Source organism: Pseudopodoces humilis, chromosome 17 (assembly GCF_049639895.1).
Source record: "Pseudopodoces humilis isolate 2021_Gansu_Grassland_sample_001 chromosome 17, ASM4963989v1, whole genome shotgun sequence".
Classification (NCBI taxonomy): Eukaryota; Metazoa; Chordata; class Aves; order Passeriformes; family Paridae; genus Pseudopodoces; species Pseudopodoces humilis.
The window spans coordinates 3,564,477-3,584,849 of NC_142216.1; the positions used below are offsets into that span (position 1 = coordinate 3,564,477).

A 20,373-nucleotide genomic window follows, 5' to 3' on the forward strand; every position below is an offset into this window, starting at 1 on the left:
TGGCGTCGGGCGCGGCGCCGGGGCGGGGCCCGCGCGGGGACGGCGGTGCCGGTGGCGGCGGCCCCGCCATGGCGCTGTCGCCCTACGTGCAGGCCATGCAGGAGCTGTTCCGCGCCAACACGCGGAGCCGCGAGTTCCCGGCGCACGGCGCCAAGGTGCACTCGGTGGCCTGGAGCTGCTGTGGCCGCCGCCTCGCCTCCGGCTCCTTCGACAAGACAGCCAGCGTCTTCCTGCTCGAGAAGGACCGGCTGGTGAGATCCCCCGGCGTCGGGCGGTGCGGATCGGTACCGGGACCCCTTGGGCACTCCGGGTGCGGCTGCTTGGGCTGGTGTGTGGAAGCAGTGTCCCGGTGGTCGGTGCAGGCCCTGAGGGTGGCTGCTCGGTGTGCACCGGAGCAGGAGCATCGCCAAGGACGGCGCAGGCCGGGTCTGCGAGCCGGGAACGGAGCTGGTGCCTGGCGGGGAAGGCGGCGGGGATTCTGTATCCTGGCCGGCCGTGGGCCGGGAACGTGACTGGGGTGGCCGCGGGGCTCCTGATGGATCCCGGCGGGGATGCAGTGTGCTGGGACGTGGGGCAGGAGCGGGAGCGGAGCCAGGCGCATCCTCACGGCGTCTGCCCTCTCCCCCCAGGTGAAGGAGAACAACTACCGGGGCCACGGGGACAGCGTGGATCAGCTCTGCTGGCACCCCAGCAACCCTGACCTCTTCGTCACAGCGTCAGGGGACAAAACCATCCGCATATGGGACGTCCGCACCACCAAGTGCATCGCCACTGTCAACACCAAAGGTGAGTCCCTGCCTTCCCAGGGCACTTCCTGCAGTGGCACAGAGCTTCGGACCTTTCCTGTGGTTATTTCTGGTTCTTATCTTTGCTAAGTGCTTTATATTTGTGTTGCACTCATCATGTGAGAGCTGCTTTACTGTGGGTAAAAGGACTGGTAGAACTACTGAAATATTGCGCTGGCTGTTCAAATGTCCTTTGTACTCGTCTCTGGACGAGTCTGTCTCTGGAGCCAGTGGGCTGTGGGGCTGGAGGCTTGGGAAAAGCATGTTTACAGAGAGCCATGGTGGAAATAAAAGTTTGTGTGGATTCAGAAAAACAATATGAATTCATGTGCTGCTTAGCCCAAATACCCTCTCTGCTCTTGGAAACGTCCAGTTTTGAGTTGTTTGGGCTGGGAATGGCATTGTAAGGTTGTGTTACAGTAACCTGCCATGTTCTTACCTTTTTTCAAAGGTACTTACTTTTGGCTTCTGCTTTTTCTGGATCTCAGAGATGACTGGATTCAGAGGATCTTTGGCTTGACCTTGTGTGCTGATTGCTGTGGTCCCATTTTGGCTGAAATGGGGCATGGCATATTGTTTTCAAGCTGTACTTCTCACAAGTTTGGCTTTGCTGGGTAGCTGCTGTGAAGGGTTTGTGTGTTAGATTGAAGAACTGGCAGTCTTTCCCATTTGGGAATGGTTTAGAGTGGAAGTGGGACCTGCTGTCCTTTCAGGTGAGAACATCAACATCTGCTGGAGCCCTGACGGACAGACCATCGCCGTGGGGAACAAAGATGATGTGGTCACCTTCATTGATGCCAAGACACATCGCTCCAAAGCTGAGGAACAGTTCAAGTTTGAGGTGAACGAGATCTCCTGGAACAACGATAACAACATGTTCTTCCTCACCAATGGGAATGGCTGCATCAACATCCTCAGGCAGGTGCCCGTGGCTGCTGGTGGGCCGGGTGGCTGGGCTGGCTGCAGTAATTTGCTGCTTTTGGGAAACCTGAGCCCCACATCCCAGCAATCCCCTGCCTTCTGGTGGGAATGAGCTTGCCTGGAGCTGAGGTTGTCACAGTGGTAGACTGGGTTGGGCTCCCTGAAATAGTCCCTGATGCTTTGCCTCATTCACTGGACACTCAGTGTCTCCTGCCTTGGCAGGGTTTGTTTCCTGTCCAGCTCTAGGGAATCCCTGTGCTTCTCTCACTGCTTCCTGCCCTCTCCCTTCACCTCCACAGCTACCCAGAGCTGAAACCCATCCAGTCCATCAATGCTCATCCTTCCAACTGCATCTGCATCAAGTTTGATCCCACGGGGAAGTACTTTGCCACAGGCAGTGCTGATGCATTGGTCAGCCTCTGGGATGTGGATGAGCTGGTGTGTGTGAGGTGCTTCTCCAGGTAGGTAGAGCTGTCCCAAAATTGTTTTCCCCCCCTCTCTGGGGATTGTGGTGGCGGTGCCTCACTGTCTGTTCCCCTCGGTTGCTGCAGGCTCGACTGGCCCGTGCGGACGCTGAGCTTTAGCCATGATGGGAAGATGCTGGCCTCAGCATCAGAAGATCACTTCATTGACATTGCTGAGGTGGAGACAGGTAATGGTCTTATTTTGGGGAGCAGCAAGGAGGGAATTGGATGGAGCTGGGAGGACACAGAGAATCTGTCTGCTAAGGAAGAGCTTTCCTGTGCAGAGCAGAATGCCATGAGGGGGAGCCTCTGCCTCAGTAGTCTGTGGCAGACATTCCTGTCATGTCCATACCTTGTCACTGGGTGACTAAAAGGCGCTGGAGCAGCGTTTGTGCTGCCTCTCCCATTCACTGAGGGAAGCAGCAGGTGCTTGGCTCTGGGGAGGTGAGCAGCAGAGGGGGCTGGAGGCTCTCCAGGCTGACATGGCTCCTTTTCCACGCAGGAGAGAAGCTCTGGGAGGTGCAGTGTGAGTCCCCCACCTTCACAGTGGCCTGGCACCCGAAGAGGCCGCTGCTGGCCTTCGCCTGTGATGACAAAGATGGCAAATATGACAGCAGCCGGGAGGCTGGCACTGTCAAGCTTTTTGGGCTCCCCAATGACTCCTGATGAAGCTGCTGCACCCAGGAAGGCAGCACCTGCCTGCTCTTGGGGGTGGGAGCTTAGATAGCATAGGTTGGGCAAGGAGCTGGCTCATCTCCTTGCCAGCCTGGCAGGCTGTGAGCTAGGGCTCAGCTAGTGTCCTGCTCTTGGGAGCTTTTATGAACAGGCAGCTGTGTGCTGGGGAAAACGGGGGATGCTGGAAGGGCCCCCCCTCTGCTGCCTCCTCTCTGGGGCGTGTGGGGCTTGTTCCAAAGGCAAGTGGCCAAAGAAAATCAGTCACTGAAGGTGGCTGCTGAGGAGCCTTCCTCCCCAGCATTGATGGGATATGTGACTGTCCCCTTGTCCCCAAAAGCCTGGCAGCAAGGGCAGCTCTGAGAGCACAGCCTGGCTCTCCCCCTCCCAGACACCCCATGTCCCTTCCCTGTGCTGGGGCAATGAGGGGAGGGTGGGAGGGGTTTGAACTTGTAGATGTTTTCCCAGCTGTGGCTTTTTTAAATATTTGTGGTGTCTTTTTCTAATTTTGATAAATCCTCTTCCTTAACGAAGGTGCCTGTGGCTATTTGAAGGGGAAGAAGGGGGGTGCTGAGCTATTCTCCCTTCTCCTGCCTTCTTCCTTGGCCATAGCAAGGCAGAGGGGTCTGTCGAGGATTGTCCCTCTTGTCGCCGCTGCCTGTCCCCGCTGTGTCCCCTGTCCTGCGCTGTCACCACACCAGGGGGCGCTGTGTCCCCACGCTGGGGACAGGTGACAGCGGGGACACTGCTCAGCTGGGGACATGGCGACGCTGCCACCAGCCCCGGGCAGAGCCCTTGCCCTGCCAGAGAGGGCTGTGGGGATTTTTCCCCACCTGCGCCTTCGTGCCTCGTCACAGGGCACAGCCTGCCTGCGATGGAGACCCTGCCTGCGAGATCTCCGCCGTTTTCTACCCTCATATTTCCTTCTGACAGAAGCTTTTCTGGGTGAGTGCTCTGCTGATGCCACCTGGGTAACAGCTGAGCTCTTTGCTGGTAAATGATGGCACATCATTCAGAGCTGAGGCTGGCACCAGGCTGAAGCCTCCTGAGCTGTGCTAAGCCTGAGCACTGCCAAGGCTTCTGCCTCGGTGTGGGGGCACGAGGTGCCCCATGCCCACAGCCTCATGCTCCTCTCGGAGTGGTAGAAGGCTGTGACCCATCAGAAATAGCCCTTGGACCTCTGGGTATCCGCAATCATTCAGTGAGGGAAGTCCTGGAGTCAGAAGGAAGGGGGAGAAAGCCTCATGCTGTGTGTGGGACATCTCTTTTGTCTTGTCCCCAGCCCCAGAGAGGAGAGATGCCTGTGGAGTTGGAAGGCAGCGGGAATGAGCAGGACTCTGGGAGCCACATGTGGCTGCTTCCTGCACCTGTACAGGCCAGCCCATGTGTGTGGTGAGCTGCCAGATTTCAACCCTGAGGTTGGCGGGGTGAGGTGGCCAACATGGGGCCCCAGGAAAGCAACAGATGAGAAGAGGCCGAAGCAATGTACAAATCCCTTTATTTTATTAGTTCGTCAAAGACTAGTTCGAGCAGGATGGTCACAGCATGTCTGTGGGGCCCCGAGCTGCCTGCCACCTCCCGGGAGAGCCCTGGTGAGCGGCTGGGGGCCGTGGCTGAGGAAGCACAGGAAGGGGGGAGCACGGTGCGGCAAGAGACGGGCCGGGATGAGGGTGTGCCCCTGCCTCCCCCCGTTGGGGTGCAAGCAGTGGCTCCTGGGACATCCCAGGGGCGCTTGCCCAAGGATCCCTTCCCAGGCCCGGGGACCCATGTGTCCAGCATCAGGTGAGGGCAGCCGGGTACTCCCAGCCCTGGCAGCTCTCCGGTGCTGGCTTTATTGCAGGGGGCAGAGTGGGGGGTCCCGGCAGCGCGGCGAGGGGTGCTGCGGGCAGCCCCTGGGGACAGTGGGGACTCGGGGGTGGGAGTTTGAGCAGCGGACACGAGGACGCATGGAGCGATGGGGCGCACCCTGGCACAGAGACACTAATGCGAGAACGGGGGCCAGCGGGGCCAAGACACAGACGAGCGAGCGGCGGGGACGGGGGGGACGAGGCAGGGGGGCCCCTGCCCCGCGCGTGCCTTTGTACACGGTTGGCGGAGCGCGGCGCCCGCTCCTCTCGGTGCTGAAGTATTGCAGTCTAACTGATATGGCTTTAACTATGGGGCCAGAGATGCGGGGAGGGGGGGTCCCCTCCAACCCCCCGATGCAGGAGCACACCGGGCAGCCCCGGGGGACCCCCGTGCCCGACGACCGGGGATGGGGGAGCTGCGGGCAGGGCGCCTGGCTTTGTGCTTTGGGCTTGGCCCAGGGCGGGAGGGGGCAGGGGGATGGCAGTGCTGGGGACGAGGGCAGGCGAGCAGAGGCCTGCTGGGGTCCCCTGGGAGAACAGAAGGGGCAGGGCAAGGGGCACGAGGAGCCACCCCGGGGGGGCCGGTAGGGCCTGGGTGCCCCTAGCCTGCCGCGAGGTTACATCAGTGCATTTGGTCCCGGTTCGCCCTGTCCGGCCAGGGCTGCTCCCCTTTGGCGTGGTGGGGGGGCCCTGCCTGGACGGGACGGGGCGGGCTTTTGGTCTGGTTGGGGGAGAGGGCAGGAGGGGATGGGAGGGGGTGTGGAGACCCCCTCTCCGGGGCCAAGGGAACTGATGGAGGAGTCGTAGGAGAGAGGGCGCCCGTGCCCCAGCACCCTATGGCAGGGTTGACGGTGCTGTTACTTCTTGAACATATCCTGCAGTGGGCCGGGGAGGTACTTGAGGACGGTGTCCAGGATGCTCTCCTCCTCCTCCTCTTCCTCGTCCCCACAGCCTGCTGGGATCGCCTTCTTGGGACGCGTCAGGCTGCCCTCACACGGCTGCTCCAGAGCAGCTTTCTCCTCTGCTTCCTTCTCCTCCTTCTTCTTCAGCCCGTACTGAGAGGACACAGGCTCTCAGCAGGGCAGGCAGTGGGCACTGCCTGTGCTGTGCCCCGTGCCCATCGCCACCGACTTGGGCCACCCTCCTCCCGGCCATGCCGGCTCCCTGTCCCAGCCCCACCCCGGCTGCCACGGGCAGGGGCGGGCACAGGGGAGGTGTGTGCCCACCTTGTCACGGATCTGCTGCCGGACTTTCTCCCGCTCCGCTTCCATGCGGGCGTGCTTGGCTTTCCGCTCCTCCTCCTGCTGGCGCAGCGCCTCCTGCCTCTCCTCCTCCTTCTTCTGCGCGTCGGGGTCCTTCTCCTCCTCGCCCCCCAGCATCTTCCCCATGTCCTTGGTGGCCCCTGTGCATAACAAGACCCTTGGTCCTCATGGGTGCTGCAGCCCAGTGCTGCTGCCAAAGCCCCTGCAGCGGCAGAGAGGACAAGGAGGCCCCTGGCAAGGAAGACCTGGGACATCCCCAGGGCCACCTGTACCGAAGTGGGCTGCAAACGGGCTTGGGAAGCTGTGGGGATGGGAAGTGCCACAGGCTGGCTGTTCTAGTTCAGTGTCAGCTGGGGGAGATGCCAGCAGCTCCTTCTTCAGCACCCAGGGGACCTGCTGGGGAATCCCACTTAGTGGCAGAAGAGCCAGGATTCCCCAGACAGCCGCTGATGACATTGGAAATGGGAAACCTGGAGGGCTCCGGCAGCAGCTCCCCACTGCCGGTGGCTCTCTGTGTGACTCTATCCCCTTGCCATGTCCCTCCCACTGCATTTCTGGGATGCTGGGCCAGCTCTGCTCCCGGAGGGGGGACCCTGAGGGGGGAAGAGCTCCCACTCACCGCCCAGCGCTTGCTTCATGACGAAGTCCATGGTGTCGGTGTGTGTGTGTGGCTAGGCCAGTGCCCAGCACTCATCCACCGCTGTCTCGGCTCGCTGACCAGGGCCACCTGTGCAGGCAAAGAAGGACAGGGTTGGGGATACCATACCAAGGTTCCCTACTGCCCAGGCTGAGGGATGGAATGATCTCTGGGGCTGCACTTTACACCCTCTGCAAATGCCTTCCAGGATGGGCAGAGGGAGGTTCTGGGGTCTGCAGGCAGAAAATGACTGCCTGCTCCCCTCAGCCCTCTCCTTATATCGCTTCTGGCCTTGAGGACCTGTGGAGGCACCAAGGCATGGACTCCAGAAGGATGTTCCACCTCAGTACTGCCCTTGGTGTGGCACCAGGAGCCCTGCCGTGCTGCCTGGGGGCTGGTGGGATGGGGACCCACCACGCCACCAGGCACCATGTGACCCTGCCCCAGACCTTGTCTGGGGGTGCCGGGGTGCTGCGTGCGCACCGCGTGTCTATGGCAGCGCTCGCGCTCTGCAGAGGGACGGGAAGAGGCTGTTGGCAGGTTGCGGCAGTGCTCGGGGGCTGCAGCAGGGGTTGCAGGCAGCAGCCTGTGACTGTGCGTGTGATCCACGCGGGTGCTGCGGGTGGGTGACACCGTGCAGGGGCACTGCCTGTGCGGGACGGAGCGGGTGCGAGCTCTGCGCGCAGGCTGTGTTTGCTCAAGGGGTGTGTTTGCGGGTGGCTGCAGGCTGTGTTTGCATGGGGGGCGCGTGCACACACGCGTGTGGATAAGTTTGTGGGGCTGCCGACTGCGTGTGCCCCCGTGACGTGCGGGTTTGCAGCCTGTTTGCAAGCTGTGTGCGTGTGCGAGTTTTGGGGTGTGCGGGCTCTGCGGATGTGTGTGCACGCAGGTTTGTGGGCTGTGTGTGCGCGCTGGCTGTTTGTGCTGTGGGTGTGCGTGTGTGTTTGCACACTGGGGGGGTGCTGCGGGCTGTCTTGTGCGTGCAGGTCCGTGGGTTTGCAGGCTGCACGGGGGGCTGTGCGCACAAAATTTGCAGACTGTGTCGCGCGTGTGTACGTGTGGGGGTGTTGCAGGCTGCTTGTGTGCTCCGTGTGTGTGTGTGCATGCGGGGGATTACAGGCGGAGGGGGTGTGTGGGGACTGCCCGTGCCCCCCACATGCCCCGTGTGAGTGGGGTGCTGCAGGCGGTGCTCGGAGCCTGGGGGTGCAGTTTGCAGCGTGTGTGTGTGTGTGTGTGTACGTGCCCGGTGGGTGCCGCAGCCCAGCGGGTACCCCCACCCCGGCTCCCCGGAACCCCACGGGGGCTGGGGGTGCTGCACGAGCTGTGACCCGGGGAAGTTTGCAGCTTCCAGCCCCGGGGCACCCCGCGACAACGTTGGGGGGCTCCTCCGGGCAGTACAGTGCTGAACCCTGGGACCGCGGCTGGGGCTTGGGGGGCACCGGGGACGGGGGAACACCGGAGAGCACAGGGACACCGGGGCCGTAGGCGACGTGCGAGGAACACGGGGAGCACCGGAACGCCGGGGTCGCGTGGAGGGGGGGCTCGTAGCCATTGCGGGGTGCATGGGGGACATCGGGAGGCACACGGGCGACGCAGGGGGAACACAGCAAACGGGGGGAACACCGGCAGGCACCGGGATACCGGGGAAACAGGGGCTGCAGAGACGCAGGAGACACGGGGGGGCGCCGGGAAGGCGGGGGACACCGGGGACACGGGACGTAGCGGACACCCGGCATGCGGGGGACACCGGGACCGGTGCGCCGGGCGGGGGGCGCGCGGCCGAGCGGGGTGGGGTGCAGGCACGAAGAGGACGAGGGAGGAACCCGGCGCGGGGGACACGCACCGGGGACGAGGGGGAAGGGGGGGACGCGGGGAAGGCGGGAACCGCGCGGGGGGCGAGGGTCGCGCAGGGGACGCGATGCCGCGGGGACCCCCCACCCCCCCACCCCATCCCGGTGTCTGCGGCGCGGGGCTCCGCCCGGGGCCGCCCGGTGCCGCAGCGGCGGCGCTGTCCCTTCAGCACCGGCACTCACCGGCTCCGCCGCCGCTCGCCGCTGCCGCCGCCGCTCCGCCCCGCCCCGCCCCGCCGCGGCCCGGCCCCCTCCCGCCCCCGGCGGCACGCGTGGGCCCGCCCGGAGCGACACCCCCCGCCACCGCCCGGACCGGCCCCCGCGAGGGCGGCGGGATGCGGGACCCCTCCCGGGAAACGCCGCACGACCCCCGGGGAAGCGTCCCGGGGAGCCCCGCGCCGCTCGCCAGGTTGCGGACGGAGCCCCCGCGGGCACCACCCCGCGCTCCCGCAGCGGAGGGACGGGGCAAGCGCCTCCTGCGCCGGGTTAATGATTCACCGCCGCGGCAATTAACGGGAGAAACGAGGCATTAATCAGCCGAAGGTGCCCCCAGTCCCGCAGCCCCCGGCTCCCTCACTCGACCCCCCGACCCGCAGCACCCCGGCCTCCTCTGCAGCGATGTGTGGCGGCTGCGGGAGTTTAATTAAAGTCCCTGATAAATCATATCACCCTCCCTCCCCCTTCCGCCGAGAGCTGCCGTTCGGGGGCTCCAGCTTTGGATTTTTGGTGCTGTTCCCCCGTGGAGCTCCCAGGGCGGATGAGGGGTGCTCAGGAGGGGATGCCAGAAGGGGTCTGCGGTGGCATCGAGGATGTGATGCCCACGGAGCTCAGAACCCCGTTCAGCGAAGGGTTCCTGGGCAGGAAATGGGGTGCACCACCCTGCCTGGCCCCCCTGCACCTGCCAGAAGGGAGATGGGCTCCTGCAAACCCCTCCCGTGTTCCTCCTCTGCAGTGCGGGACAGGACGCCCCGGGTCTCCCCACCTTGTCCCGATGCACAGGGACGGCGTGTGCTCCTCAGAGTGGCAGCCGGTGCCTCCTAATTAATCCAGCTCTGGAATCTTAGAGACAAGATGAGCCCTGTGCGAATCACATCAGTGACTGGAGCCGGGCTTTGGGATAGCTGCTGTTTAATAGTGAGGCTCTGGAGTAGCAGCCTGCGGGGGCCCAGGAGGGTGCTGGATAAGGTCTGGGTGCGGGGTCCTTTCAGGGACATCCCCCTAAACGCGGGAGGCTGCAGGGAACTGGGGCAGGCTGCAGGGCAGGAGTGGGGGGATATCTCGCAGCCAGGGGCGCCAAAAGTGACTTGCAAGTGCCACCTCCACAGAGATGCGGCGCCGACAGATCTGTGTGTGTGCACCCGCTGCCAGCTCCTGCCTCGCACGGCTGCTGCCACGGACAACTTCCAGCACAGGAACAGCACATCAGGGACTTGTCCCTCTTGTTCACCCCTCTCACTGCTCCCAAAAACCCTCTGGCACAACCCATCTCCACCAGCCCCGAGCCCTCAGCCCGACATTGACCAACAACTCCTTTTTCCACCTCCAAGGTAAAAAAGCCTCCTGCCCTAGTGCCCAGCCCCGCTCTGCCTGCTGGCAGCTGGTGGGACGGGCATGTGGGCGGCAAGACAGGCCTGTGCTTGGCCCGTCCGTCTGTCCGTCCGTCCGTCCGTCCTGCGGCAGCCCTGCTCCGGGCGTTGACGTCAGCGCTCCCGGCAGCCGGGCGGTGGGCGGGCGGCACCGCTCCTATTGTATTAAAAATAATACAGCGGAGCACAAATTCATTACAGATAAGTGTGACAGCCAGGAGGAATTAACGAGCCCGTCTCTCAGCGCCTGACAAACGCCTCCTTTTGTTCCTGGGATGGGTCCTTGAGTCTTTCAATCTTTGGAGATGCCTCGGCTCATTAAGCACATCCTCCTCCAGTAGATCCCAGTGTGCCAGAGGACTGCTCCCAGTATGAGCTGAGGCCAAACTGGCAGGGACATCCCTTGTGCCAGTGCCCAGTGCTAAGTCGGGCTTGTCTTTCTTGGGAGTCAGTGGCCTGGAGTTACTGTCCCCAGGCACTGTCCCCACGAGGGGTGAGGGGTGGCCGTGGGGAGGTGTGTGAAGCAGCCCCCATCCCTGTTGCCGCGGGAAGCTCGAGGCTCGTGTGAGCTGAGGCCGCCCCAGCACTCCAGCTGCCGGCGCCAGCAGGGCTGGTGGGCACCCAACTCTGCCCTGCTGGCCAGGCTCCCATGGGAAGAGCAGCCAAGGGCTTGTCACCAGCCCCGGGCGTTGCCTCCTGCCCTGCACACCCCTGCAGACACCCCTGCTCCAGGGGACCCCCACTGCCCCAGAGCTGAGCTGGTGTTTGGGGGATGCTCCTGGTGCTCATGCCCAGTGTGGGCATTCCTTAGGCCAGATGTTCCTTGCATCATCCTGGGCAGTGTCACCTGCTGGGCGGCTGCCTGGAGCTGCTGGGGGCGGCAGGAAGGGAAGGGATGTGGAGAGGTGTGAGGGACTGGGGCAGCAGCACCAAATGGAGGAGAAAGCTCTCAGCACTGCCAAGCCCTGTTAGTACAGGTGCCAGGGCCCCCCAGCAGTTCTGTGCTCCACTCCACACTTCTGCCCAGGGAGGGAATGGGGCTGGCTGGTGCCACCACATTGCCCACAGCATCTGGTGTCAGCAACGCCTGAGTGGCACCTGCCTGCTGGCATCGTCCCCATTGTCCCCTGACAGCCAGACGGGGACCCTGCAAGGTCACAGCCTCTGTGGGCCCTTGCAAAGCTCCCAGGCAGAGGGAATACCGGCACCCATCCCTGCAGCATTGCCAGCCTAGCCTGCTGTCACCCATTAGCACAGGGCAGTTATTTCACTTATCCACCTCCCAACATCTTTGCAGAAAATAATTATTGGTCCTTCTCATTGCACCGAGGGATTAAAAGTGGTTAACTCCATTTCCAAAGGCTTTGTTATGTTGGTTTTCCCTCAGCTGCTGCACAAGGCGATTTCCACAGTGCCACTTAGGCAGCTTTTATCAGGTTGTCTTCTGGAGGTAATTGGGTTTTTCAGGAGCCTGTTTAAAATTCGTAACCCAGCCTCTTAAACAAAACAAAAACAGCAGCGGGGAGAAGAGGAAGAGGCAGCGCGAAACATGCAGCAGCTGCAGCCTCTGAAGAGCAGCTCTGGTCCCTTGGGGCTGGCACCCGGCGGGGGCAGGGACAGGGACAGGCACCAGCCGTGCTGTGGAATCAGTCTGGAGACAGCCCCTCCAGCCCGGTGGCTGAGCACAGACAGCTCAGGGACAGGGGGGACCCGGGGTCACTCCCTCATGCTGTGCTCAGGGCGAGGCGAGTCTGTGGCACTCAGAACCACCCACGTCCACTCCTTGGGGATGCCGGGGCCACCACTCTGTCCCTGCAGCAAGTCACAGACCCCCAGCACACGTGAGGGAGACCCCAGCATCCACTCACTCGTCACACCCATGTCAGACATGGGGTGTGGATGTGGTCTCACTCTTTGCTCAGCACTCACCAGGAGCCTTGGGGCTGCTGGGGAGGGAGGTGGGCTCGTGCCACAGCTTGACCCCAGCTCCACCATGATGCTCCCAGCTGTGGGAGCAGCACCGTGGCAGGGCCCCTGGAGCTCACCAGAGAGTGACAGAGCAAATGGGCAAAAACCGCCCTTGTGGGGTAACTTCTGCTAGCTCCAAGCCTCGAGGGTCTCCCTGGCTCTGGGCTTTGCTGCTTGGCTTGGGGGGAGGATCCTGCTGCCCCCCCTGTGCACCCCTGCAGCCAGAGGGGCTCCGGGCCGACACTGCGGCTGTTGTTGCTCTCCTGCATCACTACTCGGGTCCATCTGCATTAACACCCGTCTGGATTGCTACCACAGCCCTGTCACTGTCACTCTGGCTGACCTGTCTGCCCTCTCCTCGTTGGACAAGGGGTGCACTGGGCACCCCGAGCTCATCCCCACCCTGTGCAGTGTGGGCTGGGGAGGGAGTGGGTGGCAGGAGCTGCCAGAGCAGATGGTCGGTGGGGCCGGATCACGGAACTGCACACAACGAGGGCCGTCCCCGGGGGGCCCTTTCACAGGAGCTGGCTGTGAGCTGGCTCCTGCGGGGCCCCATCACACACCTGCTCGTCCCAGGCACGGCAGCAGCGTGCGAGCCGGGGAGGCTGCGGCTGACGGAGGGATGGGGTGAGGAGAAGACTGAGCCCGTGGCTTCCAGCTGTTCCCAGCACAGCGGTGTCCCAGGAGGGTACCAGAGAGGGAAAGGGGTGCTCCCAGTGCTGCTCAGCCCGCCAGAGCTCCCTGAAATGACCACCTGTGTCACAGAGTGATGCAGGGGCTGAATCTCCCAGCCAGACCTCCCATGGGGACAGGGACTCAGCTCCAGGCTCCAGCCAAGAAGACTCCAGAGTGGCTGGGATGTCAGCCATGGTGTGACCGAGCACCTTGGCTTTGTCACCACTGCTCTGTGCCCCGTGATGTGGAACTCTGCTCACCCAGCCCCACTCTCAGAGCCACCCAGAACCCCAAGGAGTCCACATCCCATGAGCGCTGGGGCACACCAGGATGGACCTGTGAGTGCCAGGGGAACCCTGCTGGGATGGACCCTGCCACTCGAGTGCTGCAGTGGTGACTCCTCATCCCCGCAGCTCCCGACTCGCAGCGTGTGTCCGGTGCCTCTGTGCCATGCATTATTAAACAGAGGCACTGCAGCCCCTCGCTGTTTATCCTGTTGTGGCTGTGCAGGGACAGGCTGTGGGAGCCGTGGTGGCTCCCTGCACACCCAGAAGCAAGATTTAGACTCACTGCAGATCTGGCCGGTTCCCCAAACAGGTTTATGACACCTGGGCTTACTCAACTGGCCACTTCCAACCCCCCATCTTGTATAGGACGGATCCCACCTCCCTGTGGAACAGACACTGCGTTCAGTGCTCTCACCTAGGCAGTGCTGCCCTGCCCACACAGCAGGTCCAGCATTGACATCCCCATCGCCTCTACAAGGGCACGCTTGAGCCGAGTCCACCCCATCAATATTTATGGCAGGCACGCACACCCGCGCAGCTCTGCAGGGGCCGGTGCGGAGCCGAGCTGGGCGCAGCACGCCAGACACTGCTTGGGAAGCAGACAAAACCCCCTGAGCCCCTGTGCTGCCTCCCCATAGCCCCACCCTGTGCACACACTGATTTTCATCCTTGCCACGCTGACAGGGCCTGTGCAGGCACCAGTGACAGAGGTGGTCAGGACTGTGTGGGCGGTGGATGCACAAGGATCATCTCCTGGCTCTGTGTCAGGATGGGATTTGGGCACCCACTCCCCACAGAAAGCCTGAAAGCAGTTATACCCACCCTCATTTCACTGACAGAAAAAAGACATGAAAGACAAGGGCATGATTGGCTCAAGGCTGGGCATCCATGTCACAGCCCCCACCTGTCCTCTCTCCAGCCAAAACCCCGAAAAAATGAAACCCTTGGCACTGCTCCCCTGAGGTTCAGCCCCATGTTGATAGAGCGCTGCTTTTGCAAAGATCCTGTGAGCTCTTTGGGGCACCCCAGTTGAGGGCAGAGATTGGGGTGCTTTAACCCCAATCTGTACCACCAGTGCTGGGGAGTGGGAGGAAGTGAGGAGCAGGGATGCTTGACCCAAGCTCCCAGCCTTGCTCTGGGAGAGCATCTTCCTTCTGTGAGGGAAGGGCTCATTGTACCCCTGAGAGGGGGTGTTTGGGAGCCCAGATGCCCCACGGCCTGGGCAACAGAGCCAGATAAGGAGGGCAACACCAGAGACACCCTGTCCTCGGTGGCAGCAGATGGCTGCGTGGTGGGGGGCTCCATGGCAGTGCGGGGGGAGACATCTGGGTGCATGGGCTTTGGCCAAGCTGCAGCTCAGTGGGAGCAGGATGAGCCTGAGCTGCCCTGGCTGGGGAGGTGGGGAGGGGACCAAGGAGTAGGTGGGATGGGTTGCTGCCCACCCCAGCTGATACTTCCCCCAGCCTGCTTGTGCTCGGGGTTTCTGCTGTGGCGTGACGCCGGACAGGCACCATGCTGCTCCAAGAGCTGCTGGGGCTTGGGCCAGAAAATTCATTCTTGGCTGCTTTCAGTGGGGTTTGGCTCGTACCTTTCCCATCTGGGGGCTTTCAAATAGGAAAAAAAGAAAAAAAAATAAAAAGAAGAAAGAAAAAACCCCTGGCTCTGTGCCACCTCCACAGTCACCATCACTTGCCATGGTCTCCAGGTGGGACCGTGCCCAGCATCTGCCGAGCGCCTGAGCTGGTCCTCACTCCTGTGGCCTCTGCCTGGTCCTGAGCTGCTTCAGGTGCCTCTTGCCCTGCACCAAAGTGTCACCAAGATGAGACCCCCCCCCCTCCCCCCCATCTTTGGTGACCTGACTGGCTCCACTGAGGCAGCCCCAGGTGGTACCTCTGAGCCTCCCCATCCATCCCATGGCTGTGCTGTGCCCCCCATACCACGGGGAGTGAAATGGCCCCCCAACCCCCCAGGAGCCACAGCGCTGCCTACCTTGGTGTGTGCAGCACCAGGAGTCTGCTGCTTCAGCACCTAACGCAGGGGGACAAGGACCTCGTGGGGGTGGCTGGGCATCGCAGGGAGAGCAGGGCCTGGAGAGACACCGACAGTGAGAGATGAGTGCCTTGGAGAGGCCACAGCACCAGGTGGCACAGACAAAGTGGAATCACTTTATGGGAGACAGACAGAGCACACCACTGCTTGCTGCCCTCTCCTCCCATCCTGATCCCCAAGGATGGGAGCAACCTGCTGCCAAGAGCCACCATCTCCCTGCAGGTGAGAGCCCAGCAGGGCGTGCAGAGGGTGACAGGCTGCAGGAGGTGGCAGCTCATCAGAGTCTTTGGTTCTCCCCTGGATCAGGGGCACTCACTCTGCTGCTGGCAGAGGGCTCCTGGCCATCTCTGCAGGTACCTGGCAGTTCGGATGCCTTCATTAAAAATTTAGAGGGCTCTCAACTCTTTAAGGGTTTTAAAATTTCACATTAACTCTGCCTTCCTTAGCTTGCACATGATGAATTTCTTCTTTGGAGAACATAATGGCAAGTTAAAACAAGCCACCAAGCAAAAGTCCTTGCTCAGACTCAGCAACTGGAGGAAGCCTGATGCCGCTTTGAGCTCCCCGCTCCTGCCGGACCTCAGGAAACTTCTGTCTGGGGATCTCATCCCTTCCTCAAATGTCCTTGAAATCCCCCTGTGATGCTTGGGAGATGCAGGGGATGCTGGCCTGTGGTTGTGGGGCTGTGCAGGGACCTGGCTACCAGGGCTCTGGGTGCCATGCGGGGCAGTCTCCGGGGTGGGCTGTCCCTGTGCTGTGGCTCATGTCACTGTGACCTGTGTCATGGGTGTGATTTCTCCTCTGCAACTCGAGAAGCAGGTTCCTGGGAAAGTTACAAATTCATCCTGACTTCAAGGAAAGGCTTTTCCTCCACCCTGGGGAAGGAGGGAGGCTTTGGCAAATTGGAGATAAATATATGACCCAGGGGAGCGAGGGGAAACACAGGCAAACACCGATGTTGTGGAGGAGCAGGGACTGGGGTGAATGGAACCTGCATTTTTAAAAGCTTTACAGAGCAGGGACGCCTCATTCCAGCCCTGGGAGCAGGAGAGCCCAACAGTCCCTGGGAACAGGGTTTGGGGAGGTTGGCTGTGGAAAGAGACATTCCCAGTGGCACCTCTGAGGAGACCCCAGAATGGTGACTGGTGCCCTGGGAAATGCAGTGCTAGGGGCTCAGCCTGCACAGGGCTCAGCAGCAGCGTGAAGGTGACCTTTGCTGGGGACAACCACTGCCTCCTTTGGGATGTGGGGAGGCTCTGGAGCAGGGTGAGGCGGGCTGCAGAGAGCTGCAGGGATGTGATCCTGGGGGCGTCTGGTTTCCAGGCAGCGCCTGCCAAGGAGACAGCTGGGCTGGGACAGAATCAGTTTGGCTCTGCTGGCCATGGCCTGGGGTGCAGATCAGCAGATATTTATTTGCTGAAACCCCAGAGGGTGGGAAGAGCAGGAACACCCTGAGAGAGTACCTGAGTACCTGAGAGATTGCAGAGAGTCGTGAGGGGTGCTGCTCCAGCCCCTGAAGGGTATTTTTTATTTCAGCCAGACCAAAGAGGTTTTTTATCTCCTTTGCAATAAGCAGAGCCTGCCAGTACCATGAAGATGCATCTCATCTGGACAGCTGCACTAGCTCAGTCTGTCTGTCTGTCCAGGCAGCCAGACACCAACCACAGCCAAAGCAGAGGACAGGGAGCAGCAGAGCAGGGTGATGGTGTCAGAACACCCCCAGCTCCAGGGATAGCAGTGCCCCCAGGTGCTGGCAGGGATGATTTGATCCCGTCTGGACACAAGACACAGTATCCAGGGAAAACTTAATGCTCAAGATGAGACATTAGTGAGTCCACAGCTCTTCTGCTTTGGCACATCCAGCTCTCAGCACCCTGCTTGAATAGCTGACCTTGTCCAAGTGTCTGAGACGAGGGGGAGCTGGGGAAGGAGGAGGGTGGGCAGTGAGGTGCACTGGCTGAGAAACTCAGGGAACATCTCAAAGCATCACCTGCCTCAGGGAGATGCTCCTGGGACCTGCCTTGGGTCTGGCACCAGTTTCCTGTCTGGGTGGCAGGGGAGAAAGAAGGTTCAGTGTCACAATATTTGGGGAAAGTCTGTGCTGGCAGTGCTCTGTCCTGACTCTCATGCAGGGATGCAGAGGGCTCAGGGTGCCACACCACACCAGCCCCCAGAGGCACTCCTCAATTGAGGTCTGTACCTCAACTGACCTGCCCTGCCTTCAAAAAGCAGATCCTCATCTTTCAATACCTCTTGCACAATTCCTCTCACCTCAGATTGGGGCAGGTCTGTGTCGCACCCTTGGAGGGCTCTGGGATTTGGCTGAGATAAGCAATGTTTCTGAGCCTCTGGTGAGTGTCACAGCAGGGGCTGGTGACACCAGGTAGAGAGGGATGGACCTGCTGGCCTGGCTGTGTGCAGGAGGATCAGGGACCTGTGGTGCAGAACGACAAGCAAAGGTGACAGTGGCTCCTGGCACGGCACTGGGTGACCCAGCGAGCCTGGAGGAACAGCCTGGAGAGCCCACAGCTGGACAAAGCAGATGGTCTGGGCCCCTGCAGCCAGGAAGGCTCTGTGGGACCAGGAGAGACAGAGGGAAAAGCTCCTGGGACGAGCGAGCAGAGAGCGCTCACTCAAGAGCAGCCCGCAGGAGCACAGCTTGTTTACCCTGGCTGAGCAGGCCTGATTGCTCTCTATAAATACACCCAGAGAATAAACACCGGGGAGGGAGAAGGATCATTTAAACTCGAGGATAATGCTGGCATAAGAACAAATGGGAAGGCCTGGCCAGGAACACACAGAGGCTGCGGGCAAGAGCAGAGATCCTCTGGCCACGGGGAAGGTCCTCTGTGTCCAGCCATGGCTGTTGGGGAAGTGTGTGATGCCCAAGGGCTTGGGCTCGGTGCCACTGGGAGAGGCAGCAGCCTGGGCTGGAGGGACTGTGCTCTCCTGCCATACCAGACCTGCTGAGCTCCAGGCCATGGGGGCACATTGGTGCCCAGGGCTAGAAATGGAGATGTGCCACACTGTCAGTGATCACCACCACTTCCTCAGAGGGTTTTTCCACAGGACTGGACCTCTGCTGGGACTTCTGATCTCCAGAGCATAAACCAGGCTGGGCAATTCAACACGGCTCCCCTTGGCTCCTGATAGGGGCCTGCTGGGCTGTGCCTGGCAGCAGCCTCTGCAGAAACCCAGGGAAGAGCCAAGGTGTGAACCACAATCATCCTCCAGTGCTGTGAGGTGTTCCGAGCTCTGTCTGCTCAGGGTCATTTCAATACTAATGTCATCATGCAAGGCAATCGAAGAAACAAACACTCGGCCCACAGCCAAGCGAGACTTTGAGACATTTTTCTGTGCCAGTTTGTCTCAGCTGAGCCGTCTCCAGTTTCCCCAGGAGGGTGAGGGTCAGACACTGTAAGCAGTGCTGCTGGATGGGGATTGAGCTCCTTTGTTTCCACACTGGAGCCTGTCCTGTCAACCCTCGGTGTCCTGCAGCCTCAGAGGCACAAGGGCAGTTTTGGCAGGGAGAACACTTCTCTGTGCCCTGAGCCCAGCCCATCCTTCCTCATCCTCTATTTGCAAAACCCAGCACCTCAAATCACCCCGGTTCCTTCACCAGCCCTGGCCAGCAGCTGCCACCACCACGGAGCCCGGCTGCTTGCAGGGAGAAGCCCTGAGTCCTGTTCTGAGCGACGGTGCCAGCCCTGCTGCTCTGCTCTGACTCACTGCACCGCCAGCCTCGGGCAGTGCCTGCCCGGTCACACTCGTGCCATGCGGGTGGCACTGCCACCGCGTGCTGCCAAGGCCTGGAGCACGGCAGCCACCGGCCCGTGTGCTGCAGCCGTGGTGCTGGGGACACGGCGGGGACAGGGGCTGGAGAGTGGGGCTTAGGAGGCACCTTGTAGGGACAGAGCAGAGGGGAGAGGGGTTGAATCTCAGGGGACTGGGAACGGTGAGGCTGGGATGCTCCCCGAGTGGTTGGACTTCGGCGTGGAGAGCAGGGTGGAGGAGGGAGCCACCGATGGGGAGGCACGGGAAGAGCCCGGCAGGTGCCGGAGATCCCCACAGCAGGAAGGTGCACGGAGCCTCCCGGCTGCAGACAGGGGGTGATGGCAGGATCAGGTCGTGTCCTCTCCCTGCCCACAGCTCCGCTCTGCGGTGCCCCCCCGAAGGGGACGGCCAGGCACGGAGGGGCTGGAGGGGGTACCCAAAGCCCGGTCCGGGGGCGACAGCGCTTCTCCTGCCATCCCCTGCACATAGGCGTGTCCCCCCTCGCCAGACCTGCAGGTGGGCTGCCCGGGGGGCGCGCCGCTCAGCTCTGCATCTTGCACCCGTACCTCGCATCACCTTCATCCTTCCCCGCATCCCGCACCACCTGCATCCTTCCCCGCATCCCGCCCCGCATGCCGCATCCCGCTCTCCGCGGCCGCCGCCCCGTTATATAAGCCGGCGGCCCCGGGAGGCTCGGCGGGCCGATCCCCGCGCCCGGCCCCCCCCGGGCTCTGCGGCACTCCGGGCCCGGCCCGGCCCGGTCCCGCACCCACCTGGCTGGCTCGGCGCGGCTCCGGTGCGCCCCGTCCGCCCCCGGCGCAGGGAAGGAGCCGCCGCCGGAAGGGAGGCGGGAGCCGTAGCGGTACAGGGGGGGCCCGGTGCTGGCTCCCCCTCCGCCGCACGGCCTCCCGGGCGGGGCCGCCTCCGTGCCCGCCTCCGGACCGCCCCGCGCCCCGGGCGGCAGCCCCCGGCCCGGCCTTCCGCTCCGGTACCGGGCGGGTTCCCTCCGGTACCCGGTAATTGCTGCTCCGGTACCGCGATTCCCACCCCTGCTATTCAACCATCCACCCCCCGCAACCCGGCTATGCCCCCCCTCACCCCGCATCACCCCCGGTACCCTCCCAGTACCCCTTGTGCCTACAGTTGTGCCTCCAGTGCCGTGACAGCCACCCCCAGTACGGGGCCGTGACTTCCAGTACCCCATTTCTTTGCCACCCGTTTCTCCAGTGCCCAGCAATTCCCCCCACTCCCTGGCCCTTCCTCTGGAACCCCTGGACCTGCCAGTTTGCCCCCATCCAGCAATTCCTTCTAATATTTGCTCTATCCCCGCAGGCCCTGGTCCTTCTGTGCCCCTCTGAGTTGGTGATTTCTCTCCCGTGGCACTACCAGCCCCTCCATGGGAGGGGTCTCAGGGCTCCTCTGGGTGTCTCAGGTGCCAGCAGTGCTCCCCAGATCAGAGATCCTTGTTGCACACACCTTGCCCAGGCTCTCCTGCAGGGTGTCCCGAGGATGGGGGTGATGAAGAGCCGTGAGCACGCTGGAGCCTGCAGGCTCACAGAACAGCCAGGGGGAAGCGGAGGAGGTGGAGAGGTTGGA

The 20,373-nt window shown here is 62.1% G+C and overlaps 2 protein-coding genes across 4 annotated transcripts; one reads left to right on the plus strand and one right to left on the minus strand.

The window, feature by feature from the left end:
• Nucleotides 1-31: 31 nt before the first annotated feature.
• THOC3 (THO complex subunit 3) lies at nucleotides 32-3,375 on the plus strand. Its single transcript, XM_005523632.3, has 6 exons — nucleotides 32-251; nucleotides 630-786; nucleotides 1,499-1,703; nucleotides 2,006-2,167; nucleotides 2,258-2,358; nucleotides 2,673-3,375. Exons 1-6 carry the CDS (start codon nucleotides 69-71, stop codon nucleotides 2,834-2,836), a joined length of 972 nt encoding a protein of 323 aa, XP_005523689.2. The 5' UTR covers nucleotides 32-68; the 3' UTR covers nucleotides 2,837-3,375.
• Nucleotides 3,376-4,323: 948 nt separating this feature from the next.
• On the minus strand, nucleotides 4,324-19,686 carry CPLX2 (complexin 2). Of its 3 annotated transcripts, XM_014253052.2 has the most exons (5): nucleotides 19,551-19,686; nucleotides 14,944-15,041; nucleotides 6,571-6,678; nucleotides 5,916-6,091; nucleotides 4,324-5,744 (listed from the first exon to the last, which is right to left on the minus strand). In XM_014253052.2, exons 3-5 carry the CDS (start codon nucleotides 6,599-6,601, stop codon nucleotides 5,547-5,549), a joined length of 405 nt encoding a protein of 134 aa, XP_014108527.1. In that variant the 5' UTR covers nucleotides 6,602-6,678; nucleotides 14,944-15,041; nucleotides 19,551-19,686; the 3' UTR covers nucleotides 4,324-5,546. The 3 variants fall into 3 exon arrangements, with proteins under 3 accessions (XP_014108527.1, XP_087919700.1, XP_087919699.1); XM_088063574.1 differs by lacking the exons at nucleotides 14,944-15,041; nucleotides 19,551-19,686 and adding an exon at nucleotides 9,421-9,522; XM_088063573.1 differs by lacking the exons at nucleotides 14,944-15,041; nucleotides 19,551-19,686 and adding an exon at nucleotides 8,622-8,681.
• Between the last annotated feature and the right edge of the window lie 687 nt (nucleotides 19,687-20,373).

What these genes read in the sequence shown, in the direction of transcription:
- CPLX2 (XM_014253052.2), bottom strand. Translation starts at nt 6,601, where the DNA reads ATGGACTTCGTCATGAAGCAAGCGCTGGGCG. An exon ending in CATGAAGCAAGCGCTGGGCG is followed by an intron (nt 6,092 to 6,570) that starts GTGAGTGGGAGC and finishes TGTTATGCACAG; the next exon opens with GGGCCACCAAGGACATGGGG. An exon ending in GGCAGCAGATCCGTGACAAG is followed by an intron (nt 5,745 to 5,915) that starts GTGGGCACACAC and finishes GTGTCCTCTCAG; the next exon opens with TACGGGCTGAAGAAGAAGGA.
- THOC3 (XM_005523632.3), top strand. Translation starts at nt 69, where the DNA reads ATGGCGCTGTCGCCCTACGTGCAGGCCATGCAGGAGCTGTTCCGCGCC. An exon ending in TGCTCGAGAAGGACCGGCTG is followed by an intron (nt 252 to 629) that starts GTGAGATCCCCC and finishes CTCTCCCCCCAG; the next exon opens with GTGAAGGAGAACAACTACCG. An exon ending in CGCCACTGTCAACACCAAAG is followed by an intron (nt 787 to 1,498) that starts GTGAGTCCCTGC and finishes CTGTCCTTTCAG; the next exon opens with GTGAGAACATCAACATCTGC.